This window comes from Leiobunum rupestre, chromosome 10 (assembly GCF_980474605.1).
Source record: "Leiobunum rupestre chromosome 10, qqLeiRupe1.1.hap1, whole genome shotgun sequence".
NCBI lineage: Eukaryota > Metazoa > Arthropoda > Arachnida > Opiliones > Sclerosomatidae > Leiobunum > Leiobunum rupestre.
Genome location: NC_143393.1, coordinates 31,423,542 through 31,440,106, shown reverse-complemented (window position 1 = coordinate 31,440,106; position 16,565 = coordinate 31,423,542). Strand labels below are relative to the sequence as shown.

Genomic DNA, 16,565 nt, shown 5'->3' with positions numbered 1-16,565 from the left:
CCAACCGAGAGGGAAAGGCTAGGATATCGCTCTGAACTTTTCGTTAGACTTTTAAAAACGTTTTTTTTGTCGTCTCTGGCTAAAAAGTCTCTCGCAGATCTGAGAATAAAGTGAATCAAGGAAGTAGGGCGGTTAATCGTCGAACGAGATATATAACTTGACCGGACCGGCCCCCGAGGAAACAGAAAGTATTCGGCTAACATCAATAAAGGTTCCTTCTTGTTTTTAATTCTATTCCCCATCAATCGAGCCTGCGTTATTTTTTATTTGTCTCGTTCTCTTCGCTCAAGAACGACGATCAAAAATTTCCTGCGCGATTTATATGAAACAAAACATTTCATTTTGTCGCTATTTTTGCTGCTTTCGGAACTTTTCTGGCAGTCACTTTTCAGTTGAACAGAGACTAGTTTGACCATTTAAGTCCAGTGTCGCGCGCCGGTCATAGGTTTGCCCAAAAAGTCCATTTTCTTAAAGAGTGCCGTTCGTCATGTGTAACACGAAATATTACGCTTTTTTGACTGTTTTTGTTTCGGTTTACGTACTTGGTGAGTTTCATTTTATGATATTATTTTTATTATTTTGGAAGTTAGTCGCGTTCTATTATTATCCAAGGTATTTTGTCTGGATAATTTAAATTATAAACTATTAAATATAAATTTTGGTTCTAAATTATTATTTTAAAATTTTATATTATTACTTTAAATTAAAGTATAATAATTAAAATATGACCAAATATGAACAAATGATTAAAATAAATATTATCAAATGTGAACATTTGAAAAATAAAAAATACGATAAAATGTGAACTAATAATTAAATTAAAGTATTATTAAATATTAAATTTTTATTCAAATAAATATTATGAAATTGGTCATATGATTGAATCAAAATTTGATCAGATGATTGAATCAAAATTTGATCAGATGATTAAATTAAAATTTGATCAGATGATTTAATTAAAATTTGATCAGATGATTTAATTAAAATTTGATCACATGATTAAATTAAAATTTGATCAGACGATCAATTGTAACATATTATTAATTTATAAAATGACCAATTGTGAATATATGATTAATTTATAAAATGATCAATTGTAACATATGATTAATCTAGAAAATGATCAATTGTGAACATTTGATTAGATTAATCTGAAATTTTGTCAGACCAAATAATGTTTCAAATAATTTTACAATAGTTATTAATTAATTAAGTAATACTCAAGAAAGGTTTGATAAACTTACATTATCAACAGATCACTTTGAAGAATAAACTAGTCATTTCAAAATCCTTTTATTGACCGTTTCCGCTTTAGTGCAGTCCGAAATCCTATTTCGTACATTTTAAAGCCTTGAAATTTGAATTTATCCTTAACTATAAATCGTGGCCTCACTATGTATATACCACTGAAACGAAAAACATCATTTTTCGTTTAGGAATTATATTATTTTTTTTCCCAAAGCATCCCTTAAAATACGGGGAAACTATCGGGGACTTTTATCGCGGGGCACTCCCGCAGATAGCTCCTTAATAATTGGGACAAATATTTTAAAACCTAGCGTTATTTACCTTCTCGAGTATCCATTGTAAGTTCGCCGATTGTGGTTTTGTTCTACGAGCATTATACCAGCCGCTCCTTTATATTTGACTTACAAAATATTTTATTTTCGGATTTCAAGCTCGGGTTTGGGACGTTTTATGGGACAGGATAAACATCGTATTTTTCTCTAACAATATAAATTCAGGTTTTAAAAGTATGGACGCCAGAATCGTATTTATTTAAGAAAAATGCCATTGAATACGGAACGATTCGATATGGTGGAATTCCTCACATCAGAAGTATAAAAAATATTTCTTTAAAATAATATTATTCGTTTGAAACGTTCAAATAACGTTTCTGAATAAAAATAGTGTTATATGGGTATAAAATGGTTTATGAATAACTAAATATCCATACGCGGGGTAATTTTAGCTTTTTTACGTAAAAGACACGCGGTAAATGCTTAGCCGTATTTTGGCGTATGCTTCTGAAGTTGGGGGAAATCAAATCGTTTCATTTTTAAAGCCTACTTCTCCAGTTATATTATGTACTTCTGGTTATAAGTATTTGGTTAAAATAAATAATATTTGGTATATATAAATTAAATGATAATAAATTATGAATAATAATAATAATTTAGTTTTCTATATGAAAACCTCAAATAATTTCGACGTTTATCATGTCAGGAATGTATAGACTCAAAGTCGAATAATAATACTCAAATATCACTAGACTTATTTGTTTACGGTAATTCTCCTTTTGAGATGCAATTTGATCAAATTTATTATAATGGTTTGTTTATAAGATTAAAATTTCTGAAATATTATATTCGTTAAAAAAAGGTCAAACAATCCCACCAATAATGGGGAAAACTTCAATAGCAATTACTTACAGATATTAAAAAAATACACGCGTTTGGAAGTCAAGTATCCCGGAATTTACTGGAGGTAGAAAAGACACTTCTTCATTTACATAATTGCAGATACGTAACAAGGTATCATACTCAAGAAATAATTTGGTTGAAATCTTAGTTCTCAGTTTGAAACCCTAAAAACTAAGCTAAATAATTCTTCATAATTAATATATATATAATATAAACTATATTAATATAATGTATAAAATATATTAATGTAATGTATAAAATATATTATTGTAATGTATAAAATATATTAATGTAATGTATAAAATATATTAATGTAATGTATAAAATATATTATTGTAATGTATAAAATATATTAATGTAATGTATAAAATATATTAGTAAACTATAACGTATAAAATATATTAGTATACTATAACGTATATTAATATATTAATATATTAATATAATGTATAAAATATATTAGTCTAATGTACAAAATATATTAGTCTAATGTACAAAATATATTAATATAATGTATATAATATATTAATATAATGTATATAATATATTAATATAATGTATATAATATATTAATATAATGTATATAATATATTAATATAATGTATAAAATATATTAATATAATGTATAAAATATATTAATATAATGTATAAGATATATGAATATAATATATATCATTTATAATAGTAAATTAATCTATTAATTAAAAAGAGCCCAGAAATAGAGCAAAAACCGAACTTAATATTTGACAAAAAGCGGTCGATATCAAGTAAAAAGAGAACGGTATTATTTTCTTGAAGAAAAAAAAGGTGAATTTGGCACAAACTGTGAATTTTCAATCCGTCCCTCGTGGGGCTATGGCTTTTGCAATGGCGCGATGCTAATTGTAACCCCCTTTTTCGGTCCGGCCATGTCTCGGGCTTTAATGAGAATCGGCCTACGCATCCGCCTCTTAAACCAAATAAATCAATAATTCTGGTTCAAGGTGTGTTCGAGAGAGGTACCTCGCGACGGAACCGACTGCTTAAGACACTTCCGTTCGGAAAACACTCATCACGACCCAATTATTTGACGCAAATTTAGAATGGTAAACAAAAAATCGAAAACTTAATAGCTTTATTAGAAATAATCTAAATTGGTTTATTTATAACTTGGTAAAGTAGAATTTTTAACCGCGGAAAAGAATACCAGTATTTATATTACGATCTAGCATTTGACTTATAGACCTATATCATAAAAAGAAAACTTTTTATCGTATAATTTTCGTGGAAAAACGGTAGTTATCCCTAAACGACTTCTTTTCCGTGCACTTGGCTCCGGGCGATCTGGACGTGTTTCCCCGATTTCTTTCCCTTATAATGAGATGGCTATTTTGCCAGTTGTTGTATCGACTGGTTCGCGAGTGTCAGAACTCAGATTGCCAAACTTTCTAGTTGATTTTGAATAATTCAAAAGGTAATCCAAAGTACCATCGGCGTCTTTGATTTAATATCTCATTTTGTCGACAAAAATCCTAAGAATGTCGAACGGTTCTTTTACCCCTGCTTCGCTATATATAATTGTAGTTTCGATTTCTTGTCTCCTTTTGATTACACAGTCTAATGACCCTTAGAGAGACTTAATTTGTTCCCTCGCCGAAAGAGATCATTTTTATAAATATTTCTCTAAGATAATCCAGCTCACTTGCCCCGAAGACGAACACATTTATCCGTCTTATCCGTTCCCGAAATAAATGTGGCGAGATTTGTGGGAAATATGTGGAAGATTTTCGCGAATATTTTACCCAAATCTTTTGCCTTGTTTTTCTTTCTTTTGAGTATTTCTGCGTATCACTTTGTTCCTATTATAACAAAATTACCATAATACTAAGCGTATTCGAGATAATTTTGTTTGCATTATCTGCACGGATTAATCCAAGATTTAATCGACAATAACGATAATATTGAAAATTTTATTTAACTTTTTAGTTTGATATCCGTTTTAAAGATACTTTTAATATCGAATCTATCATTTTTTTTAGATTTATATCACTAAGTTACTATTTAAATTAAAAAATATCCGGTAAAATATGAAATTTCCAGTTGTGGTTATTTTTTAAATTAGGAAACAATGACTTTATTTAATTGGGTAATTATATTTCTGAAATTTTATTTTAATTTTATTTTATAACCTCAAAATTGTTACACAATATGGTTTTTGGTAAAAATCTTGTTTATAAATTTTTACTCAGCTTGCGTTATTTCTGCATTTGTTATAAAAATTGAAAAAAATAAAAATACGGAAATAATTAGGCAAAATACTAACTTATCAGTTGCTGACTTATCGACTAGTAACTGATCTATCGGCTACGGCCTTATCAGTTACTAACTGATTTATTGGTTAGTAATTGACTTATAGGTTACTTAATCATTTTTTGGTTAAGGGTTTGTCCCCCGAGCTCTTCGGTTTCCCCTTCCATAAAAACTTGTTGAGGTTAAAGGTAATAGTTAGTTTAGGGAGCTGTTGACTCGCGTGGCATGCAGGGCTTTCCACCACACACCTACGCATTGTTACCCGGCCGCCTGAATTAATGGCTTTAAAAGTGACATAGGCCTAAGGTGGTGCCTTGGGTATTAGCCTAGCAAAAAAGATAACTGATTTATTGGTTAGTAATTGACTAATTGGTTACTAACTGATTTATTAGTTTGTAATGAATTAGTTACTAACTGATTTATTAGTTTGTAATGAATTAGTTACTAACTGATTTATTAGTTTGTAATGAATTAGTTACTAACTGATTTATTAGTTTGTAATGAATTAGTTACTAACTGATTTATTAGTTTGCAATGAATTAGTTACTAACTGATTTATTAGTTTGCAATGAATTAGTTACTAACTGATTTATTAGTTTGCAATGAATTAGTTACTAACTGATTTATTAGTTTGCAATGAATTAGTTACTAACTGATTTATTAGTTTGTAATGAATTAGTTACTAACTGATTTATTAGTTTGTAATGAATTAGTTACTAACTGATTTATTGGTTTGTTATGAATTAGTTACTAACTGATTTATTGGTTTGTAATGAATTAGTTACTTACTGATTTATTGGTTTGTAATGAATTAGTTAGCTACTGATTTATTGGTTTGTAATTAATTAGTTACTTACTGATTTATTGGTTTGTAATGAATTAGTTAGCTACTGATTTATTGGTTTGTAATTAATTAGTTACTTACTGATTTATTGGTTTGTAATGAATTAGATACTAATTGATTTGTTGGTTTGTAATGAATTAGTTACTTACTGATTTATTGGTTTGTTATGAATTAGTTACTAACTGATTTATTGGTTTGTAATGTATTAGTTACTTACTGATTTATTGGTTTGTAATGAATTAGTTACTTACTGATTTATTGGTTTGTAACGAATTAGTTTCTTACTGATTTATTGGTTTGTAATGAATTAGATACTAACTGATTTATTGGTTTGTAATGAATTAGATACTAACTGATTTATTGGTTTGTAATGAATTAGATACTAACTGATTTATTGGTTTGTAATGAATTAGATACTAACTGATTTATTGGTTTGTAAGGAATTAGTTACTTTCTGATTTATTGGTTTGTAAGGAATTAGTTACTTACCGATTTAGTAGTTTGTAATGAATTAGTTACTAACTGATTTATTGGTTTGCAATGAATTAGTTACTAACTGATTTATTGGTTAGTATCCGAAAAATCGGTATAATCGGTTAATTAAATTATTGATCTATGGGTAAAGCTAAAACATGTTTCAATAAATTAAATATTAATTTAACAATTATAGACTTAGCGACGTTTTGGTGAAATAAAATATGAAATCTAATTCTAGCGATATAAATATCCCGTGGGCAAACGCGTGAAATGGGAGTAAACTACACATTTTATTTCAAATATTTTTTTTTGAAATAGCCGTAGGCCGTTTAAATTACGTAGTTTTCGTGAAACCCTGCAGAGAATTTACGGCTAACAAAAGCCAAAGGCAGATTGTTTTGTATTTGAAGCCAAGGGGTGATACCGTCTCTAAAGGTTCAATGATACCCTAATAGCAGCTAGTGGACTCTTGTTTTCCCCTTGAACGTGAACCTGAGAAAAAACCCGAAAGATTTCTCATTTTCCCCCTTTTGTATTTGGCTAAGGCGCGCGCGTGTTGTACGAGTCAGCACGTTTTGCAAGGGCGTGTATAAATTTAGATTAAGAAAGCAAATTTGGAAGGGGTTTCTTTCACGTATACTTTTTTCTCGCGACTCGGGGTGGTCCCCCTATTTTATAAATATATTTCTCAACCAATTTGTCAAATGGTTCGCGCGAGTGTAAACTTTTATGTCAGAACGTATTAAGCTCGGGAAACGGTTGATAATTCAATTTCTATTGTAACGATTCGAGAATGAAATGAATGGATATTTCATTTTAAATCTGATTAGAAAGTTGATATGACTTGTGATTTATTCGTAAAGGAAAAAATATTTATGTTGGTCACGGATTCATTTTGTTTAAGGGGGAAGAATACAGTAAAAACCTTTTTTTAGTTCAAGCTCAACGTTTCTGTTTTAACAATTACATAATTGAATTATATTTTTCTTATTAGGCTGAGCCTTGCTCTAGTGCTTAAAATAATTTTGATAATTATAATATTAATAGTTAACGAGATACGAGGTCCTAACTAAAGGGTAGTTTGGGCTCTTGCCCAACTTGTTTAGCTCCGGGGGTCGAAATTAAAACGTAATAACTTAATCACTTTTAAATTTTAAATTGTCAAAATTATTTTAGTCACTAAACAAGAAGCTGTTCTACACTTAAATATTAATTTTATAAGTTAAAATACAAAATTAAAAGTGTTCAGCTTGAAATAGCGCGAAACTAAACAATGGCCATGCACTGCAGTATTCCCCCTTAAACAAACCGTTGTCTACGGTATTATCAAGACGAGTGTACGCCTTCCGATTGAAGGGTTATATTTTAACTTCTGATTCACGAGAGATGGCGCTCCGATCTAGACTTAATTAGCTTTTCACGAAGATCGTTACGCACTTTTTCAAGGTGGGGTTTTAATTAAAAATATTCCGCGAAAGCAAGGAAAATTCCGTTAATTACATCCCAAATTTGTTATAACGCAAGAATTTGTAACGTCATATTTTTTATGGGTCTTGAAACCTTTCCGTTGGCTAGGCAACGTGGTCCAGATACCAGAGAACCTAGTAGCCGGAATCGGCGAACTAAATGTCGGAAATAAATAGACATTTCACGTGCACTGTCCTTTATAGTAACGTAGGCAACAATAACCTTACTTAAAATTGTTAGTGGAACGTTCACAAATAAAAAAACGCGGTAAATTTAAATATAATAAATAATATAAATATAATAAATAATAAATAATAAATAATATAAATATAATAAATAATATAAATATAATAAATAATAAATAATATAAATATAATAAATAATATAAATATAATAAATAATATAAATATAATAAATAATATAAATATAATAAATAATATAAATATAATAAAAAAAAATATAATAAATAATAAATAATATAAATATAACATATTATAAATAACATAAATATAACATATTATAAATAACATAAATATATCGTATTATAAATAACATAAATATATCATATTATAAATAACATAAATATATCATATTATAAATAATATAAATATAACATTATAAATAACATAAATATAACATATTATAAATAACATAAATATATCGTATTATAAATAACATAAATATATCATATTATAAATAACATAAATATATCATATTATAAATAACATAAATATAACATTATAAATAACATAAATATAACATTATAAATAACATAAATATAACATCATAAATAACGTAAATATATCATATTATAAATAACATAAATATAACATTATAAAAAACATAAATATAACATATTATAAATAACACAAATATAACATTATAAAAAACATAAATATAACATATTATAAATAACACAAATATAACATATTATAAATAACATAAATATAACATAATATAAATAACATAAATATACCATATTATAAATAACATAAATATACCATATTATAAATAACATAAATATAACATATTATAAATAACATAAATATAACATATTATAAACAACATATTATAAATAACATATTATAAACAACATATTATAAATAACATAAATATAACATATTATAAATAACATAAATATAACATGTAATAAATAATACAAATATAACAAATAATATAAATATAATAAATAATATTAGCTCATTAGCTACGGAATTTTCGTCTGCTAAGCAGACACTTTGTGATTTACCACCTGTTTAGCAGACGAAAATCTAGCAGTCTATGAACTATGAAATGTGTTAAAGTTCAAATGAAATATAATAATTTTAAGGTTTATGCCAGTACAATTACAATTGAGAGGGTTTGAGCATTTTTATTAATTTTTTGGGTGAGGTCTTTGTAATTCTTGGTTACGATATATAGGTGTCGAAAGAGTCGCTTTTTCCGCGGTTGCTAATAGGCCTTTCTATAAATTAACGTGGCCTTCTTGTTTACTGTTTTTATCTCACTTCTACCATGCTCCCCCAACTCTCCTACTGAAGAGAGCAGATGAATTCGTCCATAAGTTTGACTGCACAATTTCAAGAACAAGTTGGGCAGTCGTAGCTAATTTATGGAAAGACCTATTGACGAACAGTTTAGAGTAAAGGAGGATTCACACTATACCACTTAATTGGACCACTTAATTGTATCCAACTAATTGTAAACAAGAAAATTGTATAGTGTGAACAGAAAAAATTGTAACCAATGCTACAATTTTTCTGTTCACACTATACAATTTTCTTGTTTACAATTAGTTGTAGACAATTAAGTGGCCCAATTAAGTGGTATAGTGTGAATCCTCCTTTAGTATTAGCCATAAATCGTACCACTTCACGTTTTGTGGATACATCAAAATTGACCTTCAAAACCTTATTATATTTACAGAGAAGTTAAAAATATTATTTCCTATTTATATTTTATAATAAAACTATTAATTTTCTATCGGATTTAACCTGAGTTTGATTGAAAAGTTCGTAAATTGCGAGGTTATTCTTAAACAATTTAAAAAAGATACATTCAAAACGAATAAGGAACGCGAAAACATTAACGAGGGTGGTTAAGGTTGGGAAACAAGACATCAACTTTTAAAATTCTCAAATCCTAGAAAATTCCAAGGTCTAGCGAACATTTTGCTAGAATTTACAGGAGTTTGAATTATGCTCATAAAAGTTATATTTTTTGTAGAAACTCTTTGCCTAGATAGAAATAAATAATACTTTAAACTATAAAAAAAATTACGAGTAAAATTAAAATGTTTAAAATTTAAAATGGGTAGAAACTTAGATAGAAATCTGTTTTTTTTTCTTTCGAAAAATGATGAAAGGGTTGTGAATACTTTTTTGTGAAAATTGAAGTCCGGGTAATTATGTTCTACGTAAAGATAAACGGGTGACCTTCAGCCCTTCATTTGTACGTAGTCTTCCACAAGGTCTTCGCTCTCGCTTCATGGGAATTTTTCATTATATTGTAATGAGACGTAACCGAAATTTGACTTAAAATAAGTAGAGGCACCCATTGTCATTAGTCCTACGAACATTGTGTTTAATGAATTTTAATTATAAAAATTCCCGCGTCGTGTTAGTGTGCTGTATGGGCGTCAAATAAAACGAATGTAAAAGTCTTATTCTCTTATGTAAAAGGTTTCAGAAATAATTGTGTCAAGAAACCTTGAAAAATTTTGGGATAACGCCTTTTGTTGTACAAAGTATTTTTAGATGATTAAAACACTGAAGTTCATTTTTCTTTGGTATCAAATATCTTACATCATATCTAAAATTAATATATAATATAAAATAATATAATATAATATAATATAATATAATATAATATAATATTATAATATAAAGTTACGATAGTCACTAAATGCAGCCGTAAAAACATGTGTATATCTATACGATTATGTTTATATTTCTGTTTGTTCTATGGGTAATTAACGTGTAAAAAAATGTCACTAAATGCAGCCTCAAATCTACAGACTCGAGTAGGGTTGTATTTCTAATTGTACGTTGGGTAATTGGCGTGTAAATAAATATCAACAGCTAAAACCATTATTTTTATTCTTCCAATTGTATCAAAATGACCACAACAACAATAAGTGTCTTTCCCGAAATGTACGGTTGGATAAGATGAACCAATTTTTTATTAACCAATTGTGTGATATACCGAACAAAAATCATGACAACGCGATTGCCAAAAATGCTGATTTGTGATCTAAAGTAAAAAATAACTTATATAAAGTAGGACGTATACCAATTCAAAATTACCGATTTTTACCAAAATTGCGGAACAGGTTTGGTGGTGATAAAAACTTAAATCACTGTGGAATGTTTTGGATGAGTTATGGGCTAGTAAAAAATTTAGGAACTTAATAACATAAAATCTATATCCTTAGCTACAGTTGTGATAAATACGTGATATGTTTTATAATTAAGGTACTTACTGGTTGGTATGGGTATGACGTTTTTTTTAAATGTTTTAAAATTGACCCGAAATATTTAATTGTTTTAAAATAATTTTTGAAAATTTCGTGAATTTATCGCAAGATATTCGTTGTCGTGCCAAAATATTTATTTAAGCATTTTTAACTAATTTTAAAATCAACAATACATTTTTAACCTTTTTATATTTTGCACTGTTTGAAATAACATATTCGCCGGGTTCAACATTTCTAAATGTTCTTTATATTTTGGTGATTTCCGGAATAATCATGGGTACTTCAGCGAGAATGATTTGACGATGTGACCCGGAATACCACACCGTAACCTGAAAGTATCTTTGGCAAAACACTATCAACAATAAAGCGATGTTTGTAAACTTCCATATAAAGCTTTCCCAAAGGGGCGTTTTAATTTCTTTCCTTTTAATCTCGGCGGTGTCTCGAAAATAATGTACTTTGAGAATCAAGTGCCGGTCAAACCATCACATCACGAAACCGGATTTCCGTTATGTTTAACGTGCCTTATATATAAAGATTTATTTATAAAACAAATCGTGCGTTTTACCTAGAGAGGGCGGTGAAAACATGGTCAGGAAATTGAATGTAATTTTTAATTCCTATAGTAACCAGGAAAGTAGTTTTGGTCTAAAATATATATTCCTTTTAACTGTTCTGAGGTTATTTAAGAATTAAATTTATATTTAATTTTTCCAAGGGAATTTTAACGGATGTTTTATAGAAGTGTACCGAAAAGGTTGTTGAGCATAGACTAGCCATCAATCCACCATTTTGAAAAAAGCAACATTTACTGGCAATACTGCAATCAAGGTCGTTTGTAAAGTGGAAACTTCTTTAATTTGGTATTTTTTAAATCGAAAGAAGGTGTTTTTTGCCGGTAAATAATTAATTAATCAATTAGATAAGTTCAAGTTCAAGTTCAATTTTATTAAGTATTTCATTTCTGATATTACAATTGCCGTAGGGCTGAGTCATGTCTGACTTGTAAGCCGTTGCTTCTCGTTCGGTGGGTAACAATACATGCTCAGAGAAATAAACAGTACAGGAAGAATATTAAATTAAATATTAAAACGGAACAACCAAAAGAAAAATAACAATGAAAAATAATATAACATATTAAGATAACAAATGCCCGTTGTAAAACGTAAATAGAGTAAATTATAAACAATGTAAAAAAACTAATAATAATAGAAGAGAAAAAAACACTAATGAAACAGGAAAATATATACTATTTCAAGCTAAGGTCATTTTAAATTTCATAAAGTAATAAAAGCTATTTCAGCGATCTTTATTACGCTGTATACAATGTTTTGTTTAAAACTTGAACCGATAAATGAGTGTAAAAGATCTATGTATTTCAAATCTGGTTAAACCTAAAAGGTAGAAAACACTCTAACAGAAACCTCTAGGATAAACTAAAACCTCACTGCATGGAGAGAAAGCTAAGTATAATAAATTAACCAACGAAACTAAAAAATTTAAAATATCTGGCACAAGAACAGGCTTTCAGTCTACGTCTCCCTAACCAACTGGGTAAACAAAAGGTTTGACCTCCAATTGATTTAGCGATTGACGTTTCCCAAAAGTGGACATTGTGTCACGTAGAGAATGGTGGTAATGATGCCTTCCACCTAGGAGCGTCAAACACAAGGAGATCGCAGCTAGCCTTTAAACACGCTAACGCAGTGTTGTGTACAAATTTCATTGGACGAGCTTTTACCGTTTTACGCTGAACATTTTACGGGCGGGGGGAAGACAATTTCCGAATTTTCCCCTTCCGACGGCAGCCGGCGCTAAAGCGTCTAACCAATGAAAATTGTACACAAGAAAATGCACGACTTTTGACGGAATGCGTTCTCCTTGTGTGATGGGGTGCTTTGTTTGTTGCTCCTAGGTTCCACTCTTTGACCCGAAACGAAGTCTATAATCGAAATCATATGGCAGTTTATAAATGTTAGAAGGCCGCGTTAGGAAACTTATAGGAGAACGTGTAGGTTTGCAGGCGTCAGTCTTACTCAGCGTAGACTGTTTTCCCTTCACGGTCTTCGGACCCGTTTTCGAGGACGTGCTTAAAGTATGAACTCAACTGTCCTGGCTGTAATTGTAAGCTCTTTTTCATAATAGCGGCTTTTGGTCGATGGTCATTAACTTCTATTATGCAAATAGCAGCCTTTATTTCTATTTGGTAACCGTTTGGATAATTGATTACCATGCTAGACAAGGTAATCATCAAAAATTATGTTTTCAAAACGTAATAAACTTACTTCATTTTAAAATATTTCACTTAAGGCCCCGAAATCCACTCGCTTCATTATATAAATGTAGAAATTATTCGGAGTAATTTCGCGGTATAGAGAAATTATTTTTCTAAATAATTAATTCGAATTTATTCAATTATCTACGGTGAACCGATTATCCATGGACAATCACCTGATTTGCTTAATATATTTTCTCTAACGTCGAAGATTTTTTAAAGCTAAGATGTAATATTTAAGATAGTCATTAGAAACTGTACCCGCAATTTTATTTTTCAAAATTAAACATTTTCGTTCATGAATAAATGATTAAAAAGTAGCACTTAAACGATGTCGGTTAAGGATAGTTTCCTAATAGGAATTTCATCATTTTAATTTAATTTGATAAATACAAGTGAAACCACGTTTAGGTCTCAAGTTAAATAATAATTATCTTCAAAAACGAAACTATATTAGTCCATTTTATATTTCATATATATTTCATCATTATATGGCCAAAAGATATGTTATTTACTCCCGAATGGTTTTCAATTTTCAACAAACTTATCTGCCGAAAAACATGTGTTGACGGCTATTTTTTGTGAATCATTACCTAAGAATTTCAAAGTGTAATGATAGCTTATAATTTTCAATACTTTGACACGTATGATTTAAATGGTCAATGGAAAAACACACTATGTTCCAAATTCTCGATTTTTGGTCAAAAACTCCAGAGGGCACATGTAACACATATTTAATATATTTGGTTTAAAGTGCCAACATTTTTCAACTGCAACCCCTAGCGGCCAAGTGTTGCGTCTTGCCCAATTTTGATTTTTGCAAGATAGATCACACGATTCTTAAAATGTAGTATTTTTTGTAGTGTTGTTAATTTTCCGGAAAAATAAAATGCGGAAAATTTTCCGCAAATTGGAAAATTAAAAATTGGAACATAAATTACTTTTTAGGGTTTTTATTGTTTTTAACTTTTTATCGATATAACATGTCTAATGTAAACATACTACAAAACACTAATAGTGTTACATTGTTAATCAGTTTAAACTAAACTAGATGCTTAGTTTTACTTTCAGATTCGAAAAAAATAAGGCGAAATTGCCGCTTTATTTAAATTTGCAAACATATATTAGACTAATCATGGAAAAATACGGCAAATATTCCGGAAAAAAGCCTCGGTCATTTTCCGCGGAAAATTTTCCGACATACAACACTATTTTTTTGGATAGCAGTGCCTGATATAGAAAAAAAGATACAAAACGAAAACCAACTCGGAACGCACTAAATCAGCCATATTTGACTGACTTTAACTCCAAATGACGCCAGCAAATCTCGGTCATCTTTTCGGTATGGGTAGACAATATGTCATATACTGCAATGACGGTGAAAAAACTTTGGGATAATTGTTAGTTCGGCAATCATTGAAGTTCCCAATGATCAATCAATATGTTTAATTTAGCCCAAATCCAACCTCGAGTTTTGGAGATTTTTGGGCTAGAAAAAATTTATTGTTAAAAAAAGAAATTTAAAACATAATTTTGCTTAAAATGATTATTTGTTCCCAATTGGTGGTTTTTATTTTCATATCTTTATTTATAACTCAGGCATTACTCTCCAAAACATACTACTTGATAAGAATCGCGTGATCTAACTATTGAAAAAATCCAAATTGTGCAAGACGCAATTGTAAGTTAACTTGCCAGCTAGGGGTCGTAGTAGAAAAGGGTTTGCACTTAAAAAATTCAAGTGTTCTGGAGAAAGAAATATGTGATAAATTTTGGCAGAAAGCCCCACAAAACCAGGTTATAACTGCTGAAAAACAACAATTAGGACCTGGAGTTACGGGGATTTCTGCCAATTATTTTATTGTGCACCGGTACTTATTACTATAATAAACCCTGTGTAAACTTAAATAAGTAATAAATATTCAATTAAAGTATTTGAGTGACATAACTGAATTTTGCTTATAAATGGGTTTGTTTATAATGGTAAAACTTCAGCTCGTTGAGGTAGTCCTAAATATGAATTAATTTACGTACAATTTTTCGTTGGTCATTTTCCAACCAAAATGAACAAGAAAATCGATGTGCACCAAAATATTTCGATATTTGCATTTTTTTTGAAACACCCTAATATATATATATTATATTTTATTTTCTGCACATTGTATAAATGCATGCTTAGTTGACTGGGTCAAATGGTCGAAACTACTGTGATAAACAATTTTTAATAAATTTCTAAATTTGATTTTTATATATACCCAATAAACCTAATTATTTAAGTCAACCGAAAATTGTAACGGCAAGATCATTGATGTAACAATTAACAAGTTGGCAAACCAAAATATACCTCTCCTCGGAAGAATTGTCCCTAGAGGTATTAATTTCTCGACACGACCCCCGTAGATATATCTCCGCAATTTAGAGTTATTTGTTAAAAATGTTATCCCAGTTCTATCCCGCCCGGTATAGAATTTTAATTATAATTAAAATAATTGAGACGAAACGACCAATTTTAATTTATTCAGAATATCATAAGTAGTTACAGCAGTGAGTTAGACGTACTATAACAATGCACAATTGAATTAAACCCTTTTTACAGTACAAGTTTATCAGTTGAATATAATACAAAGCAAATTTTAATGAAAAAATATCTACAGAGGGTATTTTTTAGTTTGTAATTTTAACGGAATCTGGCCGATTTTAATTAAACGATAGTTTATCGAAATTTTGTTAAAAGAATATTCCCTAATTTCCCGTCGCCGTTATTTGGAAAATTTAGTTGATTCGGGATTGCCAGAACTTTAATGTTGTGGGCGAGTGATTACAAAATAAAATGGCAACCAGAATTATGCAAAATTATAAATGTTTATTTTTATTCAGAACAGTCTATGGAACGTTCTAGATTTAACTTTCATCAATAACCCAATAATATATATCCCTTCTACGTAATTCTACAGAACTGGTACTCAAGTGTCTAAGACTAGATTTGTCTTAGTTCACCGTGATTGAAAAATAAACCAAAACACACACTTAAGTAAATATCATAAATTATACTGAGTAATTTTAACTAAATTCAAAGTACCTAACTATAAACTCTGTCTTAATTAACAGCTGAGAGCTGTTCGCTACTAATTACTTACAATCTACTTAATAAGCCTCACAGGTTGAGTTGATAATTTCTAGGGTATAATTAGGTTATTCCAATACAAAAAATAATAACGATCAATTTTATCTTACAGCTGACTTGAGTTAGTTCACAATTACTTTAACACTTTCAGTCTTAAACACGCACTGTTCATACACTTAAGTCCATTCACT

At 29.2% G+C, this 16,565-nt stretch overlaps 1 protein-coding gene across 1 annotated transcript in view; it reads left to right on the top strand.

Moving 5' to 3' along the window:
- The first annotated feature begins 233 nt into the window (after positions 1-233).
- The window catches only part of LOC149925386 (uncharacterized), a 34,196-nt gene continuing 17,864 nt past the window's right edge, over positions 234-16,565 (top strand). The window contains exon 1 of the mRNA XM_090160894.1: positions 234-545. Within this exon, the coding sequence (XP_090017020.1) occupies positions 488-545 (58 nt within the window). The 5' untranslated portion in view covers positions 234-487. The remainder of the gene's footprint in view (positions 546-16,565) is intronic.